Raw genomic sequence first — 15,914 nt, forward strand, 5'->3', positions numbered from 1 at the left:
ATATAAGTTGAATTAAATAGGTCCTGTACACTCTGCTATAATAAGATAACCATTCAATCTAGACTGATTGTAACTGTATTTGATCTGTCCTCCCCACAGAAAGCTCTGGGCCAGCAGTTTAAAAAGGAGGTACATATCAGAAATCTCCCATCTCTCTTTAAGAAGCCCAAGCTGGAGAAAAGGGACATTGTGGAGCCCAGTGAGACTGGATCTCTAGCAGCTCTCTTCTCCCCAACACAGAACGACATCTAGGAGAACATAACAGCACAGAGAGGCCCTCAGACTGGACTAACACACACACACACTTTCTACCCTCCCCAGTGGAATTTTACTCCTGAAGGATTGGCTCATCAAGGGTACGATGTCTATATCCTATTGGTCAACAGTAGGATGAATGGACTCTACAAACTGTGGACAAAGAGAATCAGAATATTCTTTCATGGACTGGTCATGGACTGGTCATACATATTTCTCCAAATAATGTGTCTGTCTGCCTTGATCAGGAATATGGACCAATATGTATGAAGATGATGGTTATTGTCCTTCAAGAGGACATGGCTGTTGCCGTAAACCCTGCAGGTTGTAAATGGTAACAACACATTGCATTTATACAGCTCATATCCTCACTAGCACAACACATTTAGCTTACATTGTGTTTTGGTATCTCCTCTAACATGGACCATCCACCTGGCTGCTAAACATAGAGATAGATAGAGGACTCATCTTTATATCTGTGTCATTATAGCATCTGACAGCATGGGCAGCACCATTGAGGCTACAACCCATAGTCAAGCAGTCAACTGGGTGGGGATTCCTATTTTAAAATGGTGGATGATGGCAATGCCCAAGTTAAAATGGGTTATACCCATGATGAGTCCTCTATCTATATCTATGGTGCTAAATGACAGCAGCCATTTTGTGCCAGAAGAACCTGAATGGGATCCAGTGAGCATTTCTGAGGTGGGAGACTTCAGAGTATTCTGCTGTATAAGGAGAACTGTCATGAAGCCAAGGTTTTGTAGAGGATCATTCCTCTGTTGATGGGTGAGGTTGTCAAGTAGAACCATCATTGGTGACTTTATGCTTTGCGCTGGTGTTTCTCCCAGCTATGAACGAATGAGAAACCAGCACTACATTCCTCTTAGGTTAAAGGGATAGTTTGCGGCATCAAGTTTTTGTCAGGCGTTATTGTTTGTAAAAACTGACTAGTGGAGAGCTCATATTTTATTGGTCTGCTTTGTAGGCAACATTGGATACATTTTGAAAAGATCTACAGGAAAGGAAAGGGAGGATACCTAGTCAGTTGTACATCTGAATGCATTCAACTGAAATGTGTCTTCCACATTTAACCCTATGAATCAGACCTCAATCCCAGATGAATGAGAATAGAAACTAGGCACCAACTACTGTAACTCAAGTTTATATGGTGTCTGTCAGTTTCCCATTCATTTGGTATTGAGGCCTACAGAATGATTTACACTAAAGACGCCATAATATGGAATCCTCTGTAATATAGACTCCTCTATAGTATAGACTATAATATAGACTCCTCTGTAATATAGACTCCTCTGTAATATAGACTCCTCTGTAATATAGACTCCTCTGTAATATAGACTCCTCTATAGTATAGACTATAATATGGACTCCTCTATAATATGGACTCCTCTGTAATATAGACTCCTCTGTAATATAGACTCCTCTATAGTATAGACTATAATATGGACTCCTCTGTAGTATAGACTCCTCTATAATATAGACTCCTCTATAATATAGACTCCTCTGTAATATAGACTCCTCTGTAATATAGACTCCTCTGTAATATAGACTCCTCTATAGTATAGACTATAATATGGACTCCTCTGTAGTATAGACTCCTCTATAGTATAGACTATAATATAGACTCCTCTGTAATATAGACTCCTCTGTAGTATAGACTCCTCTATAGTATAGACTATAATATAGACTCCTCTGTAATATAGACTCCTCTGTAATATAGACTCCTCTGTAGTATAGACTCCTCTATAGTATAGACTATAATATAGACTCCTCTGTAATATAGACTCCTCTGTAGTATAGACTCCTCTATAGTATAGACTATAATATGGACTCCTCTATAATATAGACTCCTCTGTAATATAGACTCCTCTGTAGTATAGACTCCTCTATAGTATAGACTATAATATGGACTCCTCTATAATATGGACTCCTCTGTAGTATAGACTCCTCTATAATATAGACTCCTCTATAGTATAGACTATAATATGGACTCCTCTGTAGTATAGACTCCTCTATAATATAGACGACTCTGTTACATCAGTGATCAGTTCTGACAAACATTGATTGTTGTGAACTAACCCTATAAATCTCCTCACCCTGTCAATTATTGTTTTGTTCACACGTGTCCTTTTTCCTACTCAACACTAAGGACACAATGATCTGTACTTGTACAGGGGACAGAATATAAAACATTTTAGTGCTGTTTACTGTTTTCTGTTTTTAAATAAAATAGACTTTAAAGTCATTTTAAATGTTTGATGTTATCAATTTCTATGTTATGCCATGGTCTACAAATATAAATATAGTTTTGCAGCTTGTAAAGCTGTGCTGTGCAGGTCAATAATAATGGTTTACAGAGAGAATAAAACATACAGGACAGAAGTGTTCAGTGTGTAAATCCACTGTGATTGGCCCTGTTTGAATACATAGGTGCATGTTAACTATTCTAACAGGAACAGAGACTATTGAAACTCCTCCCCCGAGTCACATGATGACTAAAGTTCACCTCAGTGCTGTAACTTTAATTTCTCTCCAGGACTCATGTCTGTCTGACACACAACACAACACTGGGATTATATTTATATTGTTCTGAAGTATCAGGCTGTTAAACCAACCAACACAAGGTAATATCATTAAAACTGTGAACTTTATGTGCAGCTTTACTTGCTTTGAATAATGTGGCTCTTTAATAGAGAAAGTTGGTAAAAGTAAAAGTGAAAGTAACTTTCAGATCTCATTCCAGGACAGGGAGTGGCATCGTGTGAGAAAATGGCTTCTAGTTCGTCTCTCCCAGAGGAGGATTTCTCCTGTACGGTGTGCCTTGACATCTTTAAGGATCCTGTCATGTTGTCATGCAGCCACAGCTTCTGTCAAGCCTGTCTGAAGGAATTCTGGAAAGTCAAGGAATCTCGGGAATGTCCAGTTTGCAGGAGAAAATCCTCAATGGAGAATCCCCCTATAAACCTGTCTCTAAAGAACCTGTGTGAGGCCTTACGGGAAAGGAGACAGACAGATCTGAAAAGTCCAACCACAGGGTCCAAGGTGCTCTGCAGTCTACACAGTAGCAAACTCAGGCTGTTCTGTCTGGAGGATAAAGAGCCCATCTGTTTGGTGTGTCAGGTCTCAAGGAAACATAAAGATCATGACTGTATCCCTGTAGATGAGGCTGTACAGGATCACAAGGTAGGAGAACGATTCTGATAGAAAATATGTGATACATCAATACTCAAACTATGGAACATGAAGTTTTCAATGTTTTATTAATGAGTCTGACTCATTTAGATAATAAATATATTTTCTACACATTGTATTGACTCAATGGTTGTGAATTTCAGATTGTGATACATTCTAAATCACTGTTTTGTATGAAATTGTAGTATTTGAGATCCTGAGTGAAAACATACCGTGTATCTCTGACCCTGAAACTGAATAGAAATATCTGCTGTGATAGAGAAGTAGTATACACTTACAGGTTTACTTTTTTGTCATTAATCTTTCTTTGAGGTTAGGGTTAGGCATTATAGTTAGCAATGTGGTTAAGGTTAGGTTTAAAATCAGATTTTATGACGTTGTGGCTGTGTCAGCTAGTGACCTCTCTGCAGAGCTGCCTCCAGAACAAGATTCATGACAAAAAATGCAACGTTGCAACGTTCCTGTGAAGTCATGCTCTCTCCTATAAAGAAAGTCCAGAGGTTGTCTTCTCAGTCAGGTTCTGTCTCATTCCAGGAGGAACTCCAGACTGACCTGAAGCCCTTACAGGAGAAGCTGAAGGTCTTTAATAAAGTTAAACAAACCTGTGATCAAACAGCAGTGCACATTAAGGTCAGTATAAATTATGCAAAGTTACAATAGTACAGCATGTATTGTTTCAGTTGTAGCCTACATGTTGGATTTTATTCTGATAATAATTGTAGAATGATGTATTCTTCTCTCTGTCTCCAGACCCAGGCCCAGCACACAGAGAAGCAGATTAAGGAGGAGTTTGAGAAACTTCACCAGTTTCTACGAGAGGAAGAGGAGGCCAGGATAGCTGCTCTGAAAGAGGAAGAGAAGCAGAAGAGTCAGAAGATGAAGGAGAAGATAGAGCAGATGAACAGAGAGATATCATCACTTTCAGACACAATCAGAGCCATAGAGAGGGAGCTGAAAGATGAAGACATCTCATTCCTGCAGGTAAGAACTGCTCTCTCTCAGACATACATTATACATTAACTCAAAGATGTATAGATGAATAAATGATATTGATGACTATATACTCTACTTTCCAGAACTTCAAGACCATGAAGGAAAGGTAAGTGATCTGTTTCTCGTCTCTCTCTTCTCTGTGGTTGTGAACCCAACCCCACAGAAGTTCTGACTCCTGAATGTTATTCCAGAGCCCAGTGCACAATGCCAGATCCACAGCTGGTGTCAGGGGGGCTGATAGACGTGGCCAAACACCTGGGCAACCTGAAGTTCAGAGTCTGGGAGAAGATGCAGGGGATCATCAAACACAGTGAGTACTGGATAGGAGAGGACATGATGGAGAATAATGTAAGATAGATTTAAGTAGTCTATTTTAAGTAGTATTCTTAGTGTATATGAAAAGAGACTACATGGTATAATGTGTGGAATATCTCTTTGTTCTGAAGCTCCTGTGATTCTGGACCCCAACACTGCATCCTCCTGGCTCTCTCTGTCTGATGATCTGACCAGTGTGAGTCAGACTGGCCCAAAGCAGCAGCTCCCTGACAACCCTGAGAGATTCATTAAGTATGCAGCTATTCTGGGCTCTAAGGGGTTCAGCTCAGGTAAACACAGCTGGGAGGTGGAGGTGGGGGATCATCCTGACTGGAACCTGGGCGTGGCTAAAGAGTCAACTGACAGGAAGGGGGTGCGGTATGCATCACCAGAGTATGGAATCTGGGCTATACGGCAGAGGAGTGGTAAGTATACTAATGGAATGGGAGAGACCCTCCTCCTGAAGAAGATACCCCAGAGGATCAGAGTTCAGCTGGACTACGACCAGGGGGGGGTGTCCTTCTACGACTCCAAAGACATGGCACTCATCTCCACTCTTAAAGACACATTCACTGAGACTCTCTACCCATACTTCTCTATTGGATCAGCTGGTGATGCCAAAAGCACTGGTGTACAGATCTGCCAATCAGAGGTGTCTCTGACAGTGATGTCATCCCAATGAGGTTGTGTGTGTGTGGATGTGTGTGTTTATCTGTGTGTTTCTACTGCCCAGAGGCTCTAACCTCCACGGGCCCTGACCTCCAGGGGCTCTGACCTCCAGGGGCCCTGACCTCCAGGGCACCTGACCTCCAGGGCACCTGACCTTCAGGGCACCTGACCTCCAGGGGCTCTGACCTCCAGGGGCCCTGACCTCCAGGGGCTCTGACCTCCAGGGGCCCTGACCTCCAGGGGCCCTGACCTCCAGGGGCCCTGACCTCCAGGGGCCCTGACCTCCAGGGGCCCTGACCTCCAGGGGCCCTGACCTCCAGGGGCTCTGACCTCCAGGGGCCCTGACCTCCAGGGCACCTGACCTCCAGGGCACCTGACCTCCAGGGCACCTGACCTCCAGGGGCTCTGACCTCCAGGGGCTCTGACCTCCAGGGGCCCTGACCTCCAGGGGCCCTGACCTCCAGGGGCCCTGACCTCCAGGGGCTCTGACCTCCAGGGGCCCTGACCTCCAGGGGCCCTGACCTCCAGGGGCCCTGACCTCCAGGGGCCATGACCTCCAGGGGCCCTGACCTCCAGGGGCTCTGACCTCCAGGGGCTGTGACCTCCAGGGGCCCTGACCTCCAGGGGGCCCCAATTGCTTTTGTTACTCACTTTCACTTATATATCATATTAACATGGCAAAAATCACAGCAAAATGTTTAGAATTGCAGGAAAGTAGAATTAAAACTACAAAATAATTGTTCTATGAAGCAAACTCATATGTTTACCTTTTGTTAATAAAATTCTTATTCTGCTAACAGATCCCTCTGTACATATTAAATTATAGTTTTCCATCCCGAGTTAGTGTGAGATAATATGTAGTGGCTAATTGTATTGCTACCAAGCTGTGTGTTTGTAGATAGACTGGGGTGAATAAAGCTACAGCAACCAAGGTGATAATGGCTGGGGTCTTTTGAACTAGTTTTTTCTGGTCTCCAATTAGAATTTTGTAGTTTTTAAATTGTATAGAAATGCAGTAAATGAGCTAAAACAAGTCAATGAGACCCCGCCCCCCTCCCCCTCCTTCCTTCCCTGACCTACAGGAGAACCCCATTGATACTGTTAGTCATTCTCCCAGAAATATCATTATTAACGTGGCATAAGTCATGGCAAAATGTGTAGAATTACAGACAATTTGCTGTAAAACTGCTCAAACAACATGTGTACATTAACTGATAGGGCAGCAGTAGACTAGGGACTCCAGGACTCAGACACACATTGGACAGAGAGGAGAAAGAGAACATCAGCTTAGATGGCTAAGTACTATACACCTCTCTATAGATAACCCTGTGTGTAGAGGGGTCAGTATTATACACCTCTCTATAGATAACCCTGTGTGTAGAGGGGTCAGTACTATACACCTCTCTATAGATAACCCTGTGTGTTGAGGGGTCAGTACTATACACCTCTCTATAGATAACCCTGTGTGTTGAGGGGTCAGTACTATACACCTCTCTATAGATAACCCTGTGTGTAGAGGGGTCAGTACTATACACCACTACACCTCTCCATAGATAACCCTGTGTGTAGAGGGGTCAGTACTATACACCACTACACCTCTCCGTAGATAACCCTGTGTGTAGAGGGGTCAGTACTATACACCACTACACCTCTCCATAGATAACCCTGTGTGTAGAGGGGTCAGTACTATACACCTCTCTATAGATAACCCTGTGTGTAGAGGGGTCAGTACTATACACCACTACACCTCTCCATAGATAACCCTGTGTGTAGAGGGGTCAGTACTATACACCACTACACCTCTCCGTAGATAACCCTGTGTGTAGAGGGGTCAGTACTATACACCACTACACCTCTCCATAGATAACCCTGTGTGTAGAGGGGTCAGTACTATACACCTCTCCATAGATAACCCTGTGTGTAGAGGGGTCAGTACTATACACCACTACACCTCTCCATAGATAACCCTGTGTGTAGAGGGGTCAGTACTATACACCTCTCTATAGATAACCCTGTGTGTAGAGGGGTCAGTACTATACACCACTACACCTCTCCATAGATAACCCTGTGTGTTGAGGGGTCAGTACTATACACCTCTCCATAGATAACCCTGTGTGTAGAGGGGTCAGTACTATACACCACTACACCTCTCCATAGATAACCCTGTGTGTTGAGGGGTCAGCACTATACACCTCTCTATAGATAACCCTGTGTGTTGAGGGGTCAGCACTATACACCTCTCTATAGATAACCCTGTGTGTTGAGGGGTCAGCACTATACACCTCTCTATAGATAACCCTGTGTGGTGAGGGGTCAGTACTATACACCTCTCTATAGATAACCCTGTGTGTAGAGGGGTCAGTACTATACACCTCTCTATAGATAACCCTGTGTGTAGAGGGGTCAGTACTATACACCTCTCTATAGATAACCCTGTGTGTAGAGGGGTCAGTACTATACACCTCTCTATAGATAACCCTGTGTGTTGAGGGGTCAGTACTATACACCTCTCTATAGATAACCCTGTGTGTTGAGGGGTCAGTACTATACACCTCTCTATAGATAACCCTGTGTGTAGAGGGGTCAGTACTATACACCACTACACCTCTCCATAGATAACCCTGTGTGTAGAGGGGTCAGTACTATACACCACTACACCTCTCCGTAGATAACCCTGTGTGTAGAGGGGTCAGTACTATACACCACTACACCTCTCCATAGATAACCCTGTGTGTAGAGGGGTCAGTACTATACACCTCTCTATAGATAACCCTGTGTGTAGAGGGGTCAGTACTATACACCACTACACCTCTCCATAGATAACCCTGTGTGTAGAGGGGTCAGTACTATACACCACTACACCTCTCCGTAGATAACCCTGTGTGTAGAGGGGTCAGTACTATACACCACTACACCTCTCCATAGATAACCCTGTGTGTAGAGGGGTCAGTACTATACACCTCTCCATAGATAACCCTGTGTGTAGAGGGGTCAGTACTATACACCACTACACCTCTCCATAGATAACCCTGTGTGTAGAGGGGTCAGTACTATACACCTCTCTATAGATAACCCTGTGTGTAGAGGGGTCAGTACTATACACCACTACACCTCTCCATAGATAACCCTGTGTGTTGAGGGGTCAGTACTATACACCTCTCCATAGATAACCCTGTGTGTAGAGGGGTCAGTACTATACACCACTACACCTCTCCATAGATAACCCTGTGTGTTGAGGGGTCAGCACTATACACCTCTCTATAGATAACCCTGTGTGTTGAGGGGTCAGCACTATACACCTCTCTATAGATAACCCTGTGTGTTGAGGGGTCAGCACTATACACCTCTCTATAGATAACCCTGTGTGGTGAGGGGTCAGTACTATACACCTCTCTATAGATAACCCTGTGTGTAGAGGGGTCAGTACTATACACCTCTCTATAGATAACCCTGTGTGTAGAGGGGTCAGTACTATACACCTCTCTATAGATAACCCTGTGTGTTGAGGGGTCAGCACTATGCACCTCTCTATAGATAACCCTGTGTGTTGAGGGGTCAGTACTATACACCTCTCTATAGATAACCCTGTGTGTAGAGGGGTCAGTACTATACACCTCTCTATAGATAACCCTGTGTGTTGAGGGGTCAGCACTATGCACCTCTCTATAGATAACCCTGTGTGTTGAGGGGTCAGTACTATACACCTCTCTATAGATAACCCTGTGTGTTGATGGGTCAGTACTATACACCTCTCTATAGATAACCCTGTGTGTTGAGGGGTCAGTACTATACACCACTACACCTCTCCATAGATAACCCTGTGTGTTGAGGGGTCAGTACTATACACCACTACACCTCTCCATAGATAACCCTGTGTGTTGAGGGGTCAGCACTATACACCTCTCTATAGATAACCCTGTGTGTTGAGGGGTCAGCACTATACACCTCTCTATAGATAACCCTGTGTGTTGAGGGGTCAGTACTATACACCTCTCTATAGATAACCCTGTGTGTTGAGGGGTCAGCACTATACACCTCTCTATAGATAACCCTGTGTGGTGAGGGGTCAGTACTATACACCTCTCTATAGATAACCCTGTGTGTAGAGGGGTCAGTACTATACACCTCTCTATAGATAACCCTGTGTGTAGAGGGGTCAGTACTATACACCTCTCTATAGATAACCCTGTGTGTTGAGGGGTCAGCACTATGCACCTCTCTATAGATAACCCTGTGTGTTGAGGGGTCAGTACTATACACCTCTCTATAGATAACCCTGTGTGTAGAGGGGTCAGTACTATACACCTCTCTATAGATAACCCTGTGTGTTGAGGGGTCAGCACTATGCACCTCTCTATAGATAACCCTGTGTGTTGAGGGGTCAGTACTATACACCTCTCTATAGATAACCCTGTGTGTTGATGGTTCAGTACTATACACCTCTCTATAGATAACCCTGTGTGTTGAGGGGTCAGTACTATACACCACTACACCTCTCCATAGATAACCCTGTGTGTCGAGGGGTCAGTACTATACACCACTACACCTCTCCATAGATACCCCTGTGTGTTGAGGGGTCAGCACTATACACCTCTCTATAGATAACCCTGTGTGTTGAGGGGTCAGCACTATGCACCTCTCTATAGATAACCCTGTGTGGTGAGGGGTCAGTACTATACACCTCTCTATAGATAACCCTGTGTGTTGAGGGGTCAGTACTATACACCACTACACCTCTCCATAGATAACCCTGTGTGTTGAGGGGTCAGTATTATACACCTCTCTATAGATAACCCTGTGTGTAGAGGGGTCAGTACTATACACCTCTCTATAGATAACCCTGTGTGTAGAGGGGTCAGTACTATACACCTCTCCATAGATAACCCTGTGTGTAGAGGGGTCAGTACTATACACCTCTCTATAGATAACCCTGTGTGTAGAGGGGTCAGTATTATACACCACTGTACCTCTCCATAGATAACCCTGTGTGTAGACGGGTCAGTACTATACACCTCTCCATGGATAACCCTGTGTGTAGAGGGGTCAGTACCATACACCACTACACCTCTCCATAGATAACCCTGTGTGTAGAGGGGTCAGTACTATACACCTCTCCATAGATAACCCTGTGTGTAGAGGGGTCAGTACTATACACCACTACACCTCTCCATAGATAACCCTGTGTGTAGACGGGTCAGTACTATACACCTCTCCATAGATAACCCTGTGTGTAGAGGGGTCAGTACTATACACCACTACACCTCTCCATAGATAACCCTGTGTGTAGAGGGGTCAGTACTATACACCTCTCCATAGATAACCCTGTGTGTTGAGGGGTCAGTACTATACACCTCTCTATAGATAACAATGTGTGTTGAGGGGTCAGTATTATACACCACTACACCTCTCCATAGATAACCCTGTGTGTAGAGGGGTCAGTACTATACACCTCTCTATAGATTACACTGTGTGTTGAGGGGTCAGTACTATACACCTCTCTATAGATAACCCTGTGTGTAGAGGGGTCAGTACTATACACCACTACACCTCTCCATAGATAACCCTGTGTGTAGAGGGGTAAGTACTATACACCACTACAACTCTCCATGGATAACCCTGTGTGTTGAGGGGTCAGTATTATACACCTCTCTATAGATAACCCTGTGTGTTGAGGGGTCAGTACTATACACCTCTCTATAGATAACCCTGTGTGTTGAGGGGTCAGTACTATACACCTCTCTATAGATAACCCTTTGTGTTGAGGGGTCAGTACTATACACCTCTCTATAGATAACCCTGTGTGTTGAGGGGTCAGTACTATACACCTCTCTATAGATAACCCTGTGTGTTGAGGGGTCAGTACTATACACCTCTCTATAGATAACCCTGTGTGTTGAGGGGTCAGTACTATACACCTCTCTATAGATAACCCTGTGTGTTGAGGGGTCAGTACTATACACCTCTCTATAGATAACCCTGTGTGTTGAGGGGTCAGTACTATACACCTCTCTATAAATAACCCTGTGTGTTGAGGGGGTCAGTACTATACACCTCTCTATAGATAACCCTGTGTGTTGAGGGGTCAGTACTATACACCTCTCTATAGATAACCCTGTGTGTTGAGGGGTCAGTACTATACACCTCTCTATAGATAACCCTGTGTGTTAATGGGGTCAGTACTATACACCACTACACCTCTCCATAGATAACCCTGTGTGTAGAGGGGTCAGTATTATACACCACTACACCTCTCCATAGATAACCCTGTGTGTTGAGGGGTCAGTACTATACACCTCTCTATAGATAACCCTGTGTGTAGAGGGGTCAGTACTATACACCTCTCTATAGATAACCCTGTGTGTTGAGGGGTCAGTACTATACACCACTAAACCTCTCCATAGATAACCCTGTGTGTTGAGGGGTCAGTACTATACACCTCTCTATAGATAACCCTGTGTGTTGAGGGGTCAGTACTATACACCACTACAACTCTCCATAGATAACCCTGTGTGTTGAGGGGTCAGTACTATACACCTCTCTATAGATTACCCTGTGTGTTGAGGGGTCAGTACTATACACCACTAAACCTCTCCATAGATAACCCTGTGTGTAGAGGGGTCAGTACTATACACCTCTCTATAGATAACCCTGTGTGTTGAGGGGGTCAGTATTATACACCTCTCTATAGATAACCCTGTGTGTAGAGGGGTCAGTACTATTCACCTCTCTATAGATAACCCTGTGTGTAGAGGGGTCAGTACTATACACCTCTCTATAGATAACCCTGTGTGTTGAGGGGTCAGTATTATACACCTCTCTATAGATAACCCTGTGTGTTGAGGGGTCAGTACTATACACCTCTCTATAGATAACCCTGTGTGTTGAGGGGTCAGTACTATACACCTCTCTATAGATAACCCTAAGTGTTGAGGGGTCAGTATTATACACCTCTCAATAGATAACCCTGTGTGTTGAGGGGTCAGTACTATACACCTCTCTATAGATAACCCTGTGTGTAGAGGGGTCAGTACTATACACCACTACACCTCTCTATAGATAACCCTGTGTGTAGAGGGGTCAGCACTATACACCACTACACCTTTCCATAGATAACCCTGTGTGTAGAGGGGTCAGTACTATACACCGCTCTATAGATAACCCTGTGTGTTGAGGGGTCAGTACTATACACCTCTCTATAGATAACCCTGTGTGTTGAGGGGTCAGTACTATACACCTCTCTATAGATAACCCTGTGTGTTGAGGGGTCAGTACTATACACCACTACAGCTCTCCATAGATAACCCTGTGTGTAGAGGTGTCAGTACTATACACCTCTCTATAGATAACCCTGTGTGTTGAGGGGTCAGTACTATACACCTCTCTATAGACAACCCTGTGTGTTGAGGGGTCAGTACTATACACCTCTCTATAGATAACCCTGTGTGTAGAGGGGTCAGTACTATACACCACTACACCTCTCTATAGATAACCCTGTGTGTAGAGGGGTCAGCACTATACACCACTACCCCTCTCCATAGATAACCCTGTGTGTTGAGGGGTCAGTACTATACACCTCTCTATAGATAACCCTGTGTGTAGAGGGGTCAGTACTATACACCTCTCTATAGATAACCCTGTGTGTTGAGGGGTCAGTATTATACACCTCTCTATAGATAACCCTGTGTGTTGAGGGGTCAGTATTATACACCTCTCCATAGATAACCCTGTGTGTAGAGGGGTCAGTACTATACACCTCTCTATAGATTACACTGTGTGTTGAGGGGTCAGTACTATACACCTCTCTATAGATAACCCTGTGTGTTGAGGGGTCAGTATTATACACCTCTCTATAGATAACCCTGTGTGTAGAGGGGTCAGCACTATACACCACTACCCCTCTCCATAGATAACCCTGTGTGTTGAGGGGTCAGTACTATACACCTCTCTATAGATAACCCTGTGTGTAGAGGGGTCAGTACTATACACCTCTCTATAGATAACCCTGTGTGTTGAGGGGTCAGTATTATACACCTCTCTATAGATAACCCTGTGTGTTGAGGGGTCAGTATTATACACCTCTCTATAGATAACCCTGTGTGTAGAGGGGTCAGTACTATACACCACTACACCTCTCCATAGATAACCCTGTGTGTAGAGGGGTAAGTACTATACACCACTACAACTCTCCATAGATAACCCTGTGTGTTGAGGGGTCAGAACTATACACCTCTCTATAGATAACCATGTTTGTTGAGGGGTCAGTATTATACACCTCTCTATAGATAACCCTGTGTGTTGAGGGGTCAGTATTATACACCTCTCTATAGATAACCCTGTGTGTTGAGGGGTCAGTACTATACACCTCTCTATAGATAACCCTGTGAGTAGATTGGTCAGTACTATACACCTCTCTATAGATAACCCTGTGAGTAGATTGGTCAGTACTATACACCTCTCTATAGATAACCCTGTGTGTTGAGGGGTCAGTACTATACACCTCTCTATAGATAACCCTGTGTGTTGAGGGGTCAGTACTATACACCTCTCTATAGATAACCCTGTGTGTAGAGGGGTCAGTAGTATACACCTCTCTATAGATAACCCTGTGTGTTGAGGGGTCAGTATTATACACCTCTCTATAGATAACCCTGTGTGTTGAGGGGTCAGTACTATACACCTCTCTATAGATAACCCTGCGTGTTGAGGGGTCAGTACTATACACCTCTCTATAGATAACCCTGTGTGTTGAGGGGTCAGTACTATACACCTCTCTATAGATAACCCTGTGTGTTGAGGGGTCAGTACTATACACCTCTCTATAGATAACCCTGTGTGTTGAGGGGTCAGTACTATACACCTCTCTATAGATAACCCTGTGTGTTGAGGGGTCAGTATTATACACCTCTCTATAGATAACCCTGTGTGTTGAGGGGTCAGTACTATACACCTCTCTATAGATAACCCTGTGTGTTGAGGGGTCAGTACTATACACCTCTCTATAGATAACCCTGTGTGTTGAGGGGTCAGTACTATACCTCTCTCTATAGATAACCCTGTGTGTTGAGGGGTCAGTACTATACACCTCTCTATAGATAACCCTGTGTGTTGAGGGGTCAGTACTATACACCTCTCTATAGATAACCCTGTGTGTTGAGGGGTCAGTACTATACACATCTCTATAGATAACCCTGTGTGTTGAGGGGTCAGTATTATACACCTCTCTATAGATAACCCTGTGTGTTGAGGGGTCAGTACTATACACCTCTCTATAGATAACCCTGTGTGTTGAGGGGTCAGTACTACACACCTCTCTATAGATTACCCTGTGTGTTGAGGGGTCAGTACTATGCACCTCTCTATAAATAACCCTGTGTGTTGAGGGGGTCAGTACTATACACCTCTCTATAGATAACCCTGTGTGTTGAGGGGTCAGTACTATACACCTCTCTATAGAGAACCTGTGTGTTGAGGGGTCAGTACTATACACCTCTCTATAGATAACCCTGTGTGTAGAGGGGTCAGTACTATACACCACTACACCTCTCCATAGATAACCCTGTGTGTAGAGGGGTCAGCACTACACACCACTACACCTCTCCATAGATAACCCTGTGTGTTGAGGGGTCAGTACTATACACCTCTCTATAGATAACCCTGTGTGGTGAGGGGTCAGTACTATTCACCACTAAACCTCTCCATAGATAACCCTGTGTGTAGAGGGGTCAGCACTATACACCACTAAACCTCTCCATAGATAACCCTGTGTGTTGAGGGGTCAGTTCTATACACCTCTCTATAGATAACCCTGTGTGTAGAGGGGTCAGTACTATACACCTCTCTATAGATAACCCTGTGTGTAGAGGGGTCAGTACTATACACCTCTCTATAGATAACCCTGTGTGTAGAGGGGTCAGTATTATACACACCTCTCTATAGATAAAACTGTGTGTTGAGGGGTCTGTACTATACACCTCTCTATAGATAACCCTGTGTGTTGAGGGGTCAGTACTATACACCACTACACCTCTCCATAGATAACCCTGTGTGTAGAGGGGTCAGCACTATACACCACTACACCTCTCCATAGATAACCCTGTGTGTTGAGGGGTCAGTACTATACACCTCTCTATAGATAACCCTGTGTGTAGAGGGGTCAGTACTATACACCTCTCTATAGATAACCCTGTGTGTTGAGGGGTCAGTATTATACACCTCTCTATAGATAACCCTGTGTGTTGAGGGGTCAGTACTATACACCTCTCCATAGATAACCCTGTGTGTAGAGGGGTCAGTATTATACACCACTACACCTCTCCATAGATAACCCTGTGTGTTGAGGGGTCAGTACTATACACCTCTCTATAGATAACCCTGTGTGTAGAGGGGTCAGTACTATACACCTCTCTATAGATAACCCTGTGTGTTGAGGGGTCAGTATTATACACCTCTCTATAGATAACCCTGTGTGT

At 44.2% G+C, this 15,914-nt stretch overlaps 2 protein-coding genes across 2 annotated transcripts in view; both read left to right on the forward strand.

Moving 5' to 3' along the window:
• LOC129828723 (exportin-5-like) overlaps positions 1 to 2,521 on the forward strand; it is a 35,564-nt gene extending 33,043 nt beyond the window's left edge. Inside the window, exon 33 of the mRNA XM_055889885.1 lies at positions 100 to 2,521. Within this exon, the coding sequence (XP_055745860.1) occupies positions 100 to 252 (153 nt within the window). The 3' untranslated portion in view covers positions 253 to 2,521. The remainder of the gene's footprint in view (positions 1 to 99) is intronic.
• A 98-nt stretch (positions 2,522 to 2,619) lies between these two features.
• On the forward strand, positions 2,620 to 6,366 carry LOC129828724 (E3 ubiquitin-protein ligase TRIM35-like). The gene is made up of 7 exons (XM_055889886.1): positions 2,620 to 2,900; positions 3,020 to 3,459; positions 4,003 to 4,098; positions 4,219 to 4,449; positions 4,545 to 4,567; positions 4,653 to 4,771; positions 4,908 to 6,366. Exons 2-7 carry the CDS (start codon positions 3,046 to 3,048, stop codon positions 5,456 to 5,458), a joined length of 1,434 nt encoding a protein of 477 aa, XP_055745861.1. The 5' UTR covers positions 2,620 to 2,900; positions 3,020 to 3,045; the 3' UTR covers positions 5,459 to 6,366.
• Positions 6,367 to 15,914: the final 9,548 nt, after the last annotated feature.

Source organism: Salvelinus fontinalis, chromosome 30, assembly GCF_029448725.1.
Source record: "Salvelinus fontinalis isolate EN_2023a chromosome 30, ASM2944872v1, whole genome shotgun sequence".
Lineage (NCBI taxonomy): Eukaryota > Metazoa > Chordata > Actinopteri > Salmoniformes > Salmonidae > Salvelinus > Salvelinus fontinalis.